This window comes from Hyla sarda, chromosome 12 (genome assembly GCF_029499605.1).
Source record: "Hyla sarda isolate aHylSar1 chromosome 12, aHylSar1.hap1, whole genome shotgun sequence".
In the NCBI taxonomy this organism is placed as follows: Eukaryota; Metazoa; Chordata; class Amphibia; order Anura; family Hylidae; genus Hyla; species Hyla sarda.
In genome coordinates this window covers 71,752,537-71,769,483 of record NC_079200.1, presented here as the reverse complement: position 1 = coordinate 71,769,483, position 16,947 = coordinate 71,752,537, and the positions used below count along the sequence as shown (strand labels likewise).

At 46.7% G+C, this 16,947-nt stretch overlaps 1 protein-coding gene across 1 annotated transcript; it reads right to left on the bottom strand.

Moving 5' to 3' along the window:
- Positions 1-10,058: 10,058 nt before the first annotated feature.
- Positions 10,059-16,647, bottom strand: STK35 (serine/threonine kinase 35). Its single transcript, XM_056547445.1, has 3 exons — positions 16,044-16,647; positions 12,496-13,233; positions 10,059-10,213 (listed from the first exon to the last, which is right to left on the bottom strand). Exons 1-2 carry the CDS (start codon positions 16,492-16,494, stop codon positions 12,509-12,511), a joined length of 1,176 nt encoding a protein of 391 aa, XP_056403420.1. The 5' UTR covers positions 16,495-16,647; the 3' UTR covers positions 10,059-10,213; positions 12,496-12,508.
- Between the last annotated feature and the right edge of the window lie 300 nt (positions 16,648-16,947).

Sequence of the window (16,947 nt, the reverse complement as noted above, 5' to 3'; positions counted from 1 at the left end):
CGCTGTGGCAGAAAATTTGCCGCAGCTCAAACTTGAGGCAGGAAACTCACTGTAAACCCCCTGTGTAAATGTACCCTGTACATTCACATGGGGAGGGCAAACCTCCAGCTGTTGCAAAACTGACAGACCGTGCATGCTGGGAGTTGTACTTTTGCAACAGCTGGAGGCACACTGGTTGGAAAAACTTCAGTTAGGTTCTGTTACCTAATTCAGTATTTTCCAACCAGTGTGCCTCCAGCTGTTGCAAAACTACAACTCCCCGCTTGTACTGATCGCTGAAGGGCATAATGGGAGATGTAGTTATGCAACAGCTGGAGGTACGCAACTACAACTCCCATCATGCAGATATAGCTGTTTGGGCATGTTGAGAGTTGTAGTTTTGCAAGATCTGAAGGGCCACAGTTTAGAGACCACTGCACTGTGATCTCGAAACTGTGGCCCTCCAGATGTTGCAAAACTGCAAATCCCAGCATGCCCAAACAGCTGCACTGTGATCTCCAAACTGTAGCCCTCCAGATGTTGCTAGGCAACTCACTGGCTTCCGTAGTCTGCACCAGGGAGCCGCACGTCATCGCCGCCCGCTGCTGCCACCGATGGTAAGTGGACCTCCGGCGCCGGTCACCTTCGGTTCCTCTGCTCTGCCCGGACAACAGTGGGTGGGCAGAGCGGGGGAACCGAGCTTTAACCCGCCCCCTGCTATTGGTCGGTCGCTTCTGACCGACCAATAGCAGGGATTGGAGGGGTGGCACCCCTGCCACCTCACTCCTATCCCTTCAGGGCACCCCCGATCACCCTTATTTTCCGGGAAACCCGTATGACCCGGAATCGCCGGTGTGAATTCACCAGCGATTGCCGACATGGGGGGGGAGGGGTTTCAGGATCCCCCTGGGCATTAGCCTGGATGCCTGCTGATAGATATCAGCAGTCATCCCGGTCCGGTCCCCACCCGGCGAGGATATGCAGTTAAACTCATATTGTGAATGTTTGACATTTTCCTGTCTGATTTTATTGTTTCTCACTTGATGTAAGCAGCACTCGCTGTCAGGCAGCCTACTGTACACTCTCCATGAAATAATATTGTCAGAGCTAAAAAGCAGGTTACAGGTGACTTTATAGCAAATGGATATTAGCTGAGGTGTAGTTAACAGCTACACAACCTGTTAATGCAAACCTCAGCTGCTGCACAACCTCTTATTAGGGGGGTAGTCCTGACAAAAATAAATAAAAACAATAATATGGTCCTGGGGCAGGAGATAAAAAGATTAATTAAATAAATAAAGAAACCCTTACCTAGCCCTGGTCCATCACAGCTCCCAAATGCTCCCCCCACCCCGGTCATCCATTCTTCTGAGACTAGCGCTGGGGGCTGTTCCCACCCATTTAGTCAATCATTTTCTGCCCCAGTGTGTGTGTCTGTGTGTATATAGTTTTTTTATTTTTTATAAAGGCTAGACAACCCCTTTAATAATTAACCAAAACTCTCCCCTTCCTGGCACAAAATGCTTCTGCATTAGATAGCACATTATGTCAGATACGACAAAATGCTAAATAAAGAATACTCAGCTCCTTCCCATAAAGAGATTCTGCAGCAGCTGGATTTGTCATTATTTGTCATAAACCCCTTCTCGACCCATGACATACATGTATGTCATGGGTTGGCTCCCATTCTATAACGCATGGCCCCTCGTCATAGCGGGTCGGGCCTGGCACCTAGCAACGGCCGGGACCGTGCGCTATTAACCCTTTAGACGCGGCGTTCAAAGTTGAATGCCGCGTCTAAAGTGAAAGTAAACTAATGCCGGTTAGCTCAGGGAGCTGCTCGGGATCGCCGCGGCAAAATCGCGGCATCCTGAACAGCTTGCATGACAGCCGGAGGATCCCTACCTGCCTCCATACTGTCCGATCGCCGAATGACTGCTCAGTGCCTGAGATCCAGGCATGAGCAGTCAAGCGGCAGAATCATTGATCACTGGTTTCCTATGAGAAACCAGTGATCAATGTAATAGATCAGTGAGTGCAGTGTTATAGGTCCCTATGGGAGCTATAACACTGCAAAAAAAAGTGTAAAAAAAAAAAAGTGAATAAAGATCATTTAACCCCTTCCCTAATAAAAGTTTGAATCACCCCCCTTTTCCTATTTAAAAAAAAACCTGTGTAAATAAAAATAAACATATGTGGTATCTTCGGGTGCAGAAATGTCCGAATCATAAAAAAATATAATTAATTCAACCGTACGGTCAATGGCGTACGCGCAAAAAAATTCCAAAGTCCAAAAAAGCGTATTTTTGGTCACTTTTTATATCATGAAAAAATGAATAAAAAGCGATCAAAAAGTCCGATCATTACAAAAATGGTACCGCTAAAAACTTCAGATCACGACGCAATAAATTCGCCCTCATACCGTCCCATACACGGAAAAATAAAAAAGTTATAGGGGTCAGAATATGACAATTTTAAACGTATAAATTTTCCTGCATGTAGTTATGATTTTTTTTTCCAGAAGTACAATAAAAACAACCCTATATAAGTAGGGTGTCATTTTAACCGTATGGATCTACAGAAAAGAGAAAGTGTCATTTTTACCGAGAAATGTACTGCGTAGAAATGGAAGCCCCCAAAAGTTACAAAATTTAGTTTTTTCTTCAATTTTGTCGCACAATGAATTTTTTTCCGTTTCTCTGTCGATTTTTGGGTAAAATGACTGATGTCATTACAAAGTAGAATTGGCGGCGCAAAAAATAAGCCATAATATGGATTTTTAGGTGCAAAATTTAAAGAGTTATGGTTTTTTAAAGGTAAGGAGGAAAAAACGAAAGTGCAAAAATGGAAAAACCCTGGGTCATGAAGGGGTTAAGTATGCCCCAGCCTTTGGCTCTCTGTCTGTTGCTAAACTGCAACACCCAGCATGGGGTGGTGGCGTGAAGTATCTCTTTGGCTTCAATAGGGGGCACATTATTCCATGTACACAAGTTCCCCCAGTGGCTTCAGGGCAATGGACCATTACTAATGCAATGAAAGCCTTTCAGCAGGAAAGTACTCTGCACTGTCAGCAACTTTCTCCGCTAGCGCTGCACAATCCTCACTGGCAAAGTATCTTTTTTAGAGTCTAAGGGGGAGATTTATCAAAAACCCAACCAGAGGAAAAGTTGCCCAGTTGCCCATAGCAACCAATCAGATCCCTTCTTTCATTTTGCAGAAGCCTTTTCAAAACTGAAAGAAGCAATCTGATTGGTTGCTATGGGCAACTCAGCAACTTTTCCTCTGGTTGTGTTTTTGATAAATCTCCCCCTATAAGAGGACAATACAGGGTCTCAGTATTGTGTGGAAGTGATAGGGCCCTGTGTACAAGCCACAAGGTGCTGTATATGTTACAGGTCAGGTGTGGCCCATGCAGATCTCATATATAGACCATCACAGGTGTCTCCCTGCAGCTTGGGAAAGTTACAGAGCGTGCCCGCTGACGTTGACAGATCTCATTAAGGTGCAGCCGCCCTTAAGTAATGGGACTCACTATAGTGTCAGAACAGATCAGACAAACCCTGATCACAAACCATGCGCACAGAGATATCTATAGGACAGAAAGGTGGATCCTCAGCATACAGGAGCCTGAGGCCTCCCCCACATACTGATCACATTCCTGACACTTCATGTTCACAGAAAAACACAAGCAGTATGTACCCGCCCGACCTTACAGAGCGGCAATGACTGTTCGTTACAGGAGGCAATATTATAGTAATTATATTCTTGTACGTAGGGGGCAGTATTACCGTAAACCCCATACTGTACAGTGGTCCCTCAACATACGATGGTAATCCGTTCCAAATGGACCATCGTTTGTTGAAACCATCGGATGTTGAGGGATCCGTGCAATGTAAAGTATAGGACAGTGGTCTACAACCTGCGGACCTCCAGATGTTGCAAAACTACAACACCCAGCATGCCCGGACAGCCAACGGCTGTCCGGGCATGCTGGGAGTTGTAGTTTTGCAACATCTGGAGGTCCGCAGGTTGAAGACCACTGGTAGAGAAAGTTATAATCAAGTTTCCCCGTCGCTCCGGACCGTCACCGCTGCCCTGGATGTCACCCTCCATCGCTGTCGCCGCGTCCCCGACGCTCCGGTAAGGCCTCTGCTTCCGCGGCATCTTCGCTCTCCGTCGCCCGCTATCACGTCGCTGGAGAGCGCCAATGATGCAGGGGATCCCGAAGAGGACGCGCCGGAGCCCCGAGGACAGGTAGGTGATCGTCAGCGGACCACACAGGGCACCGTAAACGGCTATCCGGTGGCAGCAGAAGCAGTCAGCGCTGCCGGATAGCCGTTTATGTGATGGCCTCGACATACAAAAGCATCGTATGTTGATGCTGCCTTCAACTTGCGATGACCTCTGAGAGGCCATCGTATGTTGAAATGATCGTATGTCGGGGCCATCGTAGGTCGGGGGGTCACTATGTTTTTGCCTTAGGCTGGGATCACATTACTGGTCAGGAAAGTGCCACCAAGCAGAACTGTATGCGGTTTACTGTGACTTACCATTTCCACAGCAGATGCACACAAAGCACTTGGCTTTGTTTTGGTTATATACCTGCTCAAAAAAATAAAGGGAACACTTCAACAACACAATGTAACTCCAAGGCAATCCCACTTCTGTGAAATCACACTGTCCACTCAGGAAGCAACACTGACTGACAATCAATTTCACATGCTGTTGTGCAAATGGAACAGACAACAGGTGAAAATTATAGACAATTAGCAAGGAATGGTTCTGCAGGTGGTGACCACAGACCATTTCTCAGTTCCTATGCTTCCTGGCTGATGTTTTGGTCACTTTTGAATGCTGGCGGTGCTTTCACACTAGTGGTAGCATGAGACGGAGTCTACAACCCACACAAGTGGCTCAGGTAGTGCAGCTCATCCAGGATGGCACATCAATGCGAGCTAGGGCAAGGTTTGCTGTGTCTGTCAGCGTAGTGTCCAGAGCATGGAGGCGCTACCAGGAGACAGACCAGTACATCAGCAGACGTGGAGGAGGCCGTAGGAGGGCAACAACCCAGCAGCAGGACCGCTACCTCCACCTTTGTGCAAGGAGGAGCAGGAGGAGCACTGCCAGAGCCCTGCAAAATGACCTCCAGCAGGCCACAAATGTGCATGTGTCCACTCAAACAATCAGAAACAGACTCCATGGGGGTGGTATGAGGGCCACAGGTGGGGGTTGTGCTTACAGCCCAACACCGTGCAGGATGTTTGGCATTTGCCAGAGAACACCAAGATTGGCAAATTCACCACTGGTACCCTGTACTCTTCACAGATGAAAGCAGGTTTACACTGAGCACCTGACGTCTGAAGACACCATGGAGAATGTTCTGCTGCCAGCAACATCCTCCAGCATTACCAGTTTGGAGGTGGGTCAGCAATGGTGTGGGGTGGCATTTCTTTGGAGGCCGCACAGCCCTCCATGTGCTTGCCAGAGGTAGCCTGACTACCATTAGGTACTGAGATTCTCAGACCCCTTGTGAGACCATATGCTGGTGCAGGGTTCCTCCTAATGCAAGACAATGCTAGACCTCATGTGGCTGGAGTGTGTCAGCAGTTCCTGCAAGAGGAAGGCTTTGGTGCTATGGACTGGCCCGCCCGTTCTCTAGACCTGAATCTGATTGAGCACATCTGGGACATCATGTCTCGCTCAATCTGCCGACGCCATGTTGTTCCAGACTGTCCACCTCATCAGTAGCATGCCCAGGCATTGTAGGGAGGTCATACAGGCACGTGGAGGTCACACACACTACTGAGCCTCATTATGACTTTTTATAAGGACATTACATCAAAGTTGGATCAGCATGTACTGTGGTTTTCCACTTTGATTTTGAGTGTGACTCCATATCCAGACCTCCATGGGTTGATAAATTTGATTTCCATTGATAATTTTTGTGTGATTTTGTTGTCAGCACATTCAACTATGTAAAGAGGAAAGTATTTCATACGATTAGTTCATTCATTCAGATCTAGGATGTGTTATCTTAGTGTTCCCTTTATTTATTTTTTGAGCAGTGTACTTCACCCGGATTTGTGCTAGACCACATTGCACACTACCACCTTGTAGAAGCAGTGTGAATCTGGCCTAAAGGAAAATTCTGTGTGCTGTTGTGATTTATGCATAACAGTAATACGATAGGCATAGCCAGCTTGGTGACCGTCGCATGACACTAATAAGGGTCTGGATACATTGCTGTGCACATCCATGAAACCGAAGGTGCATAGATTTGACACCTACCAACATAGTAGGTCGTAGCACTAATACATTTAAAAAAATAAATAAATAAAAATTATGTTACATTGAGACTGCAGAAAGTAAATTACACGCATCACAGTTTGTACTCCCTTTATTAAATGTTCACAAAGGAAAAAAATAATATATATACATACACTCATCTTCCATCACACAAATGCCATTCACACGTTAGGGAGAGTTACAGTGTAAAAGGAACATAAATACAACATTGTAAACGCACAACCAAAAATATAACAAAAAGGTCCTGTCACCAGCGTATGTGCAAAACAAGGGAACAGACAAAAGCTCCGCTGATCAGAAAGAGGGTGCACAGGTGGGAGAGGGGGGAGACCACCTTATATTCCAACAGAAAAATTCCGCAAAGAACAACTACATACCTCTTCCTGGGAGTCCTATTATGCTGCTAACGCTCCACTTCTAGTTTTTGTATATTTTTTTGGACAGGGTCAGTGAGGCAAACCAAAGACACCAGTCTGCAGAGCAGCGTTTCCCAAAAAGGTGCCTCCAGCTGTTGCAAAGCAACAACTCCCCGCATGCCAGGACAGCCTTTGGCTATCCGGGCATGCTGGGAGTTGTAGTTTTGCAACAGTTGGAGGCACTCTGGTTAGAAAACACTGCTGTAGAAAGTTGGGTGCTCAATCAAGCACGTGTATTGAGCCAATGCCTCAGGTGGTAAATGCAGTCTAGATATCCACCATCTCATCCACAGCATAGTGCCATAGTCTGCAACCACTTGGGACTGTTGCATTGCACAACCAATGTGGAATCTCCAGTAGAAGACCATTTGATTTATAGACCCTGTGTCAAACGTGTACCTATCAGATGAGTATTTAACTCACCAACTAAGTTGGCATGAACAGGGTAATAGTCCTCCTATACAGGTGCAGTTTATGACAGTTCAAAGCAAGGACATCAAACTTGTCGCTTTCCAGTTGTTGCAAAACTACAACTTCCAAACTGTCAGGGCATGCTGGGAGCTGTAGTTTCCCCAACAGCTGGCAAGCAACAGGTTGATGTTTTATTGGAACATATGTTGTTAGTCATAACATAAGGTTTGTAGGGGGGCAAGGAAACCAATATAGTCACTCTCGACAGACTTGCCATGAGTGTTCTTTTAAGGAGAAAATTTCATGAATTTTGCTGCAGATTCCAACAGCAGACGCAGTGCTACCCCGATGCAGCAGATATCTCGATTCCAGCGTCTGTAGAAAGACTAGACTTGTCTATTCTTTCTGCGGATTCTGATTGGAAATGCACTGCCATCTAAGAGACTGCGCATTTCTGAGCAGTCCTAGCGTCTGCCAAATCATTCAAATGTGCAGAACGTTTGCTCATGTTTTCCAGGTGGACATTCTGCACATTTTCGGCTGTGTAAATCTGGCTTTAAGGGTTATTCCAGTGTTTAAAAAAAAAAAAAAAAAAAATACCATGTTGCTGGGGCTCTGTTTGCCCACAGCTCCTTCTGGTCTCCATTGTTTGGAAACTACAGTGGGACCAGAGGTAGGAAAACATTTTTTTTTTTTTTTTTTTGGAAAGCCCCAATAATGATATGTATTTTTTTTACTCACACTGGAATACCCTTTTTGGGTAGGTTCACACATAGCACATATGTTGCGAGAAATCCACCACACATTTTGCTATGGCCAGACACACAAGGCTTCCCCACAGCAGCCCTGTGTGTGCAGTAAGGTTTGACGGCAGGCCCATGTGTCATAGTCAGCGCACTAGGCCTGCCTCCAAATCTTACTGCACACACAGGGCTGTAGTGGGAAAGTCCTGTGTGTCTGCTCACAGCATATTTCCAGCTGCCCAGATTTCTCAAATTGTAAACTACACAGCATATGCACTGTGTGTGACCCTGCCCCTGTGCAGCCAGAGGGGGGGGGGGGGGGGGGGGGGAAATAAAATAAAAAAATAAAAATAACACACCCCTTTCACTGCATAACCTCTTTAAGTTTGCAATCCCCTGTTGTACAGGAGCCTCCTGGAAGACCTAGCAGCTCATAAATGGATATAATCCATAGAGAAAAGTAAAACAAATGAGTGCTTAAGTGGAGTTTGCAAGGGAAATGGTCCCACCTGTGCACCTTAAAAAGGAGATGTCCGGTACAGACTAATTCTATTCCATCCTGCCCGGGCTGCAAAAAAAAAAAAAAAAAATACTCATTTACCTTAATACGCTCCCCCGGAGCTCCACAACAGCTGATCGGTCGGCCTATTTACTTCCTACTTCCCTTAGCCTGGGACGTCACACGGCGCTTCTGCCTATCACCGGCCAAGGAGTGACATCGCTGCAGCCGGTGATAGGCTGAAGTGCCGTGTGACGTCCCGGGCTAAGGGAAGTAGACAGCCAGGCCGACTGATCAGCTGTTGCGGAGCTCCGGGGGAACGTAGGAAGGTAAGTGAAAGTTTGTTTTCTCTTTTTTTGCAGCCCAGGCAGGACGGAATAGGAATAGTCTGTACCGGACATCTCCTTTAAGGATTCAGCAGAACGTTTACCTGAGCAGGAGCAATAAGGAAGGGGGCAAAAGACGACCAACAGAGACCCAACACTACACAGTGTAACCCACAGGGGGGGGAAGCTGTGTGGTCTAGTGAAATCTAATATGGCACAAAAGGCAAATCTGGGACAAACAGTGACCCCATAAAATGAAGTGCCAAAAAGGGAGGATAAGTCTTGCAGAAAGCACTAAGGGGGAAAGAGTTTGTGCTAGGTAAACAAAGCTGGTTCATATGAGGTCCAGTTGCTTTGGAAAAACTTCTGCCTTCCCTTACTGTAGTGATAGAAGCACAACTGGGTTCACAGATCCAATTTCATCCCCCTCTGAGACCCTTACTCAACCCATATAGTAGCCAATGCATAGATTCAATAAAAGAGTTTTACCCCATCTATAAAACGTATAACAGGTGAGCAGTCTGCAGTACAGCCCATCCAGCAGGAAAAGAAACAGGGAAGGTGCTGGGGTGGTGTCAAGGGCTCAGCAACTAGCAGGTGGGTGCCAGAAGCAAAAGAAATAAGGCACAGCGTTCCAAAACAAGAGAGTGATAGCAAAGAGTGCAGGCAATATACCCCTCCCAGACTATAGATAAGGTCTCCCCATCTAAAAATAGGCACTTTGGCTGAGGGGGGGGGGGGGGTGAAGAAAAAAAGAAAGCCTACCCACCTCTGCGTGCAGAAGTCAAGGAGGTGCAGGGTGTGTGGGAAGGAGGCACAGGGAAAATGGGGCTCCGTCTACCCACTAGAGTCAGATTCCCTGAGACAAGAAGTGCAGGATTGAGAGCAGTGCTGGGCATAAGACGTGGTGGCCCCTTTCCATCATCCACCCACGGGTGATATGTCTAATGGGAAACAGGAGGTGGTGGGGAGGTAAATGGGAATTAAGACACTGATGGGCCTGCAGACCCCCCCCCCCCCCCCCCATTTAAGCATGCACCAGTCTCAAGACCCACAAATGCAGACTTAAATAGGGGTCCATATAAGCAGCCACAGAACAGCTCAATGAAAGGGGTAGCATGCACAGTGCTACCCCAACTGCTTACTATAACCCCCTAAACCACCAGCAAATAGAGTGGGTAGTAATAAGCCACTGCAGCCAATAAGGCCACTTTCATTGCATAAGATGATAACCTAAAGCTCCAAGAATTCTGATATCCCCACTGGTGCCTTCATCATTGGCGTCAATACAGCAACCCAGAGGTGATGACAATGAGGGGAGGAGTATAACAGAATCTGTCCTGTGCTCGGTAACACAATGTAACTAGCACCAGTGATCGCAGAGGAGCCATTGTTTTATTCTAGAACATAACAGGTGATCTAATCTCCAGAGAGAAATCCCGGTGCAAGCAGGCATAGGGCAGGAGAAGGGAAGGACATCAGCATTTCCAGGTCTTGGTAATACAGAACAAAAGTCTTGATCCCACTTTAAACCTAAAAGAAAAAAAAAAAAAAAAAAACTGAATGAGAGTCTGAACAGAGAAGCAATGAGAGACCCAGAATAGCACCTGCCAGTCTGCCCACAACCCCTTGTATGATAAGGACACCCGTCATGTGGCAAGGAACAGTCACATGACATTGTGGCAGGCTCTAAAAACCACCACTTTTGAAATATTAATATAGGAGCCACAGAAGCTTGGAAACTCCTTCAAAGTGCAGGTTAATCTATGAACACCTATTCGACATCCAGTCCAGAATTTCACCAATTTTATAAAAGCTGAACATTGAACTGACACAGAACAATCCTCTGCTTAAAAGCCAACTACCTGCAGCTGCCACTTGGCAAGCTCTCTGCATACATTTCTACAGCTATCATTGAGCCCTAATACTAAGAGTGCATTCACACCATGTTTCAGAGATCCGGCTGGGAAATTTGAAAACAGGACGCTGATGTATCCCAGCCAGACCGGTGCCCAATCACATTCATTTAAATGCGCCGACCAGAGTCAGATAGGGACTCTGGTTGGCTCATATTTGCCCAGAATCTGGTTTTGTGGTTGGACTGAAAACCGTGGTATGCCGTGGTTTTCAGTCCGGCCACAAGACTGGATACAGGGCAAAAATGAATGAGATTCGGTGCAGCTGGAATGCTGCAGCAGCCGGTTTTGAAATTTTCCAGATGGATCTGGCAGCAGGGTCTCCAAAACGTGCTGTCAATGCACACTAGAACCTTGTTTGGAGCAAACAGACAAGCTATGGTTATCACAACTACAATCATGGCAGGAACATGGAGGAATATTTAACCCAGAATAATTTGTCTCTTTCCCATGCAGGGTGAAAGGAGCTAACCTGAGATTAAAACTTTTCCCCTGCATTGTATACAGCATCTGACTGCTGGGGGCCCCAATCATTCTTATGGGACTTCTGAAGATAGCCAAGTGTGCTACGTTCAGAAGTCCCATAGTGATCCTAGAGGGCCCCTATTAACAGGATCAGTGAAGGTCAAAGCAGCTGGACCCCTATGGTTTAGATGCTTATTTCCTATCCTCTAGATGGGTGATAAGTTATTATACCTTTTGAATAATCCCTTTGATAATAGCCCCCCCCCCACCCCCTTTACATTATAGCAATCTTATCACAATTCTATGGTAAGTCCACAGCCCTTACCCTAGCACTTTCTTTTCTCGAAATATCCTGTAACAGAAGTAATGGATTCTTTGTGCAGGAAATTACTTTTACATCATAATCTCTAGAGTCTGGGGACACTGCATTCCTGCAAAGAACCTGCTGCTGTCCACATACCATATGGATCATGGCTGCACTACAGTCCTGGGAATAATCTGTGAACCATGTGAAGAGCCCCAGGCAGAGATTGTTCCTCAAGACAGACAACACAAGGAGATAGAGGAAAATTAAGCATCTTAACCCATAGCTCCCACCATCAGAGAAAGCCATGTGCATCTTCTCATTTCTGTAAGATCAGTGTTTAGACTGTACTGTTTGGCCCCCATAAATCCTAACTGGGTGCAAAGGGATGACTCACAATTAAGAGAGAGAATGTCCATTTTGCTCATAGCGACCCTATATATGACCTGTGTTTCCAAACCCCACTGACCCTGACCAGAGGCACACTGCTCTTCCTTAATGACTGGGTGACCCAATTCTGAGCCATTCCATGTGACCTGATAGGAAAAAGGTTTCCCAGCACGTGCGGAGGGGGCACCGCGGCACAGACAGCCTGGCACAGGCACGTGAGGATTAGGGCAGGCAGTGCTGGGGACAAAGTGAGGAGGGGGCCGGTGTGCAGGAATGTGCAGAGATGGCAGCTCTCAGGAAGCAGATGTACACCAACCGCGGATACAACCCTCACCCCCCCCAGGCTCTGGACAAGTTATATAAGCTGCATTAGTGAAGCATGAATGATTGCAAACCATCCATGCATGGGTTTATGAGCTGTGCAGTGCCTCATTTCACCAGTGGGAGGAGTAAATTACCAATACAAACCGCATACACAACCCTTGGATTCTCCACCGCTTGCAGCAATTTTTCCCAACCTGTAGTTCTGCAGCTGTTAAAAAACTACAACTCCCTTCATGCTAAAGGCCATCATGGCATAAAGGGAGTTGTAGTTTTGCAACAGCCAAAGAGCTACAAGTTGTCGGGAGAATGACAGACTTGGCATCATAATACACTACAAGACTACACAGCCATACATAAAACAGCAGTTGCTCAAGGCCCCATCTGCAGTGATCACCACAGGAGGTGCTTGCACTTACTAAAAAGGGTGCTTTAAGCAGCACAAGTGACTTGGTCCATCCGGGTCTCCAGCTCAAACGCATCTGGCCGATCCTGAGGATTAGCAGCCAGCATGTCTTTAAGCAGCTGTCGGATACCTTCAGACATGGAAGTCCTGCGTTTCTGTGGGATGTGAAGTTCCATCTTTGGGTTCTCTAGCAGCGCTTCCCCCACAGGGACAATCTCAGTGCCCTGCTTTATGTAGGTCCCCAGCAGCTCCCTCTTGGTCTCTGCATCCACAAAGGTGATCCGTTCGATCATGGCCCACATTATGATGCCTAAGGCAAATATGTCTGCCTTCGCTGTGTAGTGTCCCTCCCATACCTCGGGAGCCATGTAAAAGTCCGAGCCACAGGCCGATGACAACCAGTACTTGTTGACATTGACAGTCTTATTTTCGTTGCTTCCTCCCCCATTGCTCTCTTTCCCTCGGGAGGCGAGTCCAGCACACACTTTGCTAAGGCCAAAGTCAGCCACTTTGAGCACCGGGGAGCCAGATCGCTCTGTGATCAGGATATTGTCCGGTTTCAGGTCCCGGTGAACGATCTGGTTTTTGTGCAGGAAAGCAATGGCACTTGTCAGCTGGAGCATGAAGCTTTTGTTGGTGGCTGGGTCTGGGCGCCTGGATAGGACGTACTGGTTGAGGTCTCCTCCTTCACAGAACTCCATGACAAACCATAAGTAACAAGCTTCTTCGGTGTAACCTAAAATACGTTCCCCTGCAGAGAAAAAGAAAACAGTGACTTAACTATACAGTACATTGTGCTCCAAGTACAGTCACAAGCAAAAGAGACAGATTTACTATGGCTGTTGCACCAAAGTTTTGGTTCCAAAACTGGTCCCCCCCCCCCCCCCCCCCACTATTTTTTTGTTCTAGACTTTAACTTGGGATCATTAAAAACACTGGATTTTATGAGAGATGGAGCTCTTTTTCAGTTTTTACTATTAGGAATCTTCGGGAATTGCGCTCCCTATTCTACTGGTAAAGTCACTGCACTTACTAGTCTGCTGCTTTACAGCTGAAATGCTGCATTCTTTGCTTGTTCAGCAATTTGCAGTCTAGGACCCGTCATCTTTACTCCAAACAGCACTAGTAGGTTTCATACACACCTACAGGATGTCATTTGAACCATTTGTATCACTCCTAGGGAATATGTACTCCCTGCTGACTGTGCTCTAATAGATGCCAACAATAGAGGTGGCTCAGCTGTTTCCCTGACTGGAGGTATCAGGTTAAACAACGTATTCAGGGGCCTCTGACACTTTCCAGTAGTGCCATCAGGCAACTTGAATGCATCGGTAAAAATTGTGTGGCTTCCCAGCACCCCCCCAGTATTACACAAGATGGGTCACCTCGACCTCTTGTCAGAGATCAGACTGGAGGATTAAGTATAGTCAGACTAATCTGGACATCATGTCCAAGCCCTAAGCAGCCTGGAGTGTAATGTTCTGAAGAAGCAGGTTATTGGCTGAAATATTCTATTCCTACCTGTGTCACCTCATCCAGCCTGGAGAGGTCACATCTGCATCCTATGATGGAATGTTATTAGTTCTGCATATCTCCTCCAACAGGAACGTATGAAATCAAAACATGGCTGCATTCATCCTGAAAGAGCTCCACCAGTCGTGTGTGCTACTGAAGTCTGGCCTCACTCCATTAGAGCCAAGCTGAAATACCAGAGACAACCCAGGGGCAGAGGTGAAGACATCTGTTCCAATGTACACAACTCCTTAAGGTTGTCTACCTTAGTTAATAGAACCCCAAATAAAAAGAATCTAGTGCATGTAAATAACCTACTATGTGGATCTGCCCATGAGCCAGCACATACAAAGGAAACCTTCCTGGCACCATTCCCACAAGACAGGTGACGGCCTCCTGGGAGCACCTGCATACTACTAGACAAAGCACTGGCCTGCCTGCGGTTCAATGTCAGCCTTTCCATCATAGCAAGCCTGATGAGAACAGATGGCACAACAAAGCCTAGACCCAATGGACATCCATAGCAAAACTACAACTCCACATAGCACAGTTTTATAATACAAGGTAGACTGCAATTCAATTCCTCACAAATGAATTACCAATAGTCACTGGATACACTGACAGCACAAACTCAACCCATCTCACAGCTGAGGGTCTGCTACAACTATATCCAGTTTACACCATCCTCTCATCTCTTCCCTTCTACATTTACCTGCAGACATCGTATCAATCTTTCACCAACCCAGCTTGTATCCAGTCCGCTGTCAGGTATTTGTTAGTGTTCTGATGTAAATAGGAACATTCACACTGCCAGCAAGCACTGACCATGAAATGGATTAAACCAAAAGGTGCACTATAGAGTTGTAGGACTATTAACTATAAAATCACTGCATTGAAGATCAGACAGTAAGGAGAGGTCTGGACCTTGTATAGGTCACCTAGCACATGAATATCAAACCCTGCGCCCTCACCACTGGATCCTTGGTAGACTTTGGACCCAGTCTTGTCTGCACCACAAAAGTTACTTATTTTCAGCCAAATATATCAGAGGTAAGACCATGCCTAGGCCATCACCCAGCTTACCCATCCATGACTTAGTGAGGGCTTGATCGAGAGTGCTAAAGTGCCAACAAGATTGTACAACATGGGGGCAGTATAATAGTTATAATATTGTATATAGGAGCAGTAGTATTATAGTAATTCTTGTAAATAGGAGGCAGTATTATAGAAGTTATATTCCTATACACTGGGGCAGTATTATAGTGGTTATATTCCTGTACATAGGGGTCAGTATTATAGTAGTTATATTCTTGTACATATGAGCAGTATTATAGTAGTTATATTCTTGTACATAGGGGCTTTATTATAGTAGTTATATTCTTGTACATATGAGGAGTATTATAGTAGTTATATTCTTGTACATAGGAGGCAGTATTATAGTAATTAGATTCTTGTACATATGAGCAGTATTATAGTAGTTATATTCTTGTACATTGGGGCAGTATTATAGTAGTTATATTCTTGTACATTGGGGCAGTATTATAGTAGTTATATTCTTGTACATAGGGGACAACATTATTATAGTAGATATATTCTTGTACATATGAGCAGCATTATAGTAGTTACATTCTTGTACATAGGAGCAGTATTATAGTAGTTACATTCTTGTACATAGGAGCAGTATTAGTTATATTCTTGTACATAGGGGACAACATTATTATAGTAGATATATTCTTGTACATATGAGCAGCATTATAGTAGTTATATTCTTGTACATTGGGGGCAGTATTAGTTATATTCCTGTACATAGGGAGGTGAGTATTTTAGTAGTTATATGTTACTCTCCCTACACCCTGCAGTATAGTCTCCCATCACCTTGTGGTCAGTGCTCACACCGGTTCTTTAGAGGGCTGCCTAGTGTTTTGAGGTCTCCATAGCACTGGTAACCAGCACCCCCCATATATCTCCGGGGGTGGCACTCCATGCAGTAGGGGTTCCCCTGGTGACACACCCCCGGTGCAGGCCTCATCCCCGGGCTGGAGTAGGTACCTTTCAGGGAGGTCTCCACCAGGCGCAGGTACAGCTGGCTGCTCTTGTTGCCGTGGCTCATCTTCTGGGCCAGGCCGTTCCTCTGCAGGACGCACTCCTCGAAGCGCACGATGTTCGGGTGCCGGCGGCGCAGGCTGGTCAGGGCCCAGAACTCGGACAGGGCCAGCTCCACGTTCTCCGGGGCGTCACAGCGGATCTTCTTGACGGCCACCCGGGCCCCACTCTTCCGGGCAATAGCCTCGTACACCACCCCATAACTTCCGCGGCCTATCTCGGTCAGGAGACTGTATCGAGGCCGCCGAGGCCTGCTACTCACCACCACCTCCTCCTCCGGGGCCTCGGGCTTGAGTGTGCCGTTGACTGGCTGCACGTTGAGGAGGGGGGCGGGGACCCGTTCTCTCAGAGGCCGCACTCCGGGACTTCTCCGGCGCTTTCTTTTAGCGGATTCCATGAAGACGTCTCCTCCGCAGGCCCGAAGCCCTCATCCCTCCTCCGCTGTGGCTTGCGGAGCACACGGTAACCGAAAACGCTGTGAGGAGTAAGAGCCGGGAACAGGCCTCATCTCCTCCCCAGTGCCGAGCTCCCAGCCGGCTCTTCACACACTGTGCAGGGGCTGCCAGAGAGAGACCTACTGTAACCGCGGACTGAACCACTGCAGCATAGACATGGGGGGGGGAGGGGGGCGGCCGCGGCAATCCTACATTGTACCTATAGAATTTACAGCACAGGTTTTCGCAATGTTAAAAGTAAACCTAATATCAACTATTTTCTTCAGCAGCTTATCGAAACACGGATTTAATACCTTTAAACCAATCAACGGCTCCCCCTACAAAAATGGTAAGTCCCAAACACGACAAAATGTAAACAGGGGACTGCCGGAACAAACCAAAGTCTCTAGAAGGGA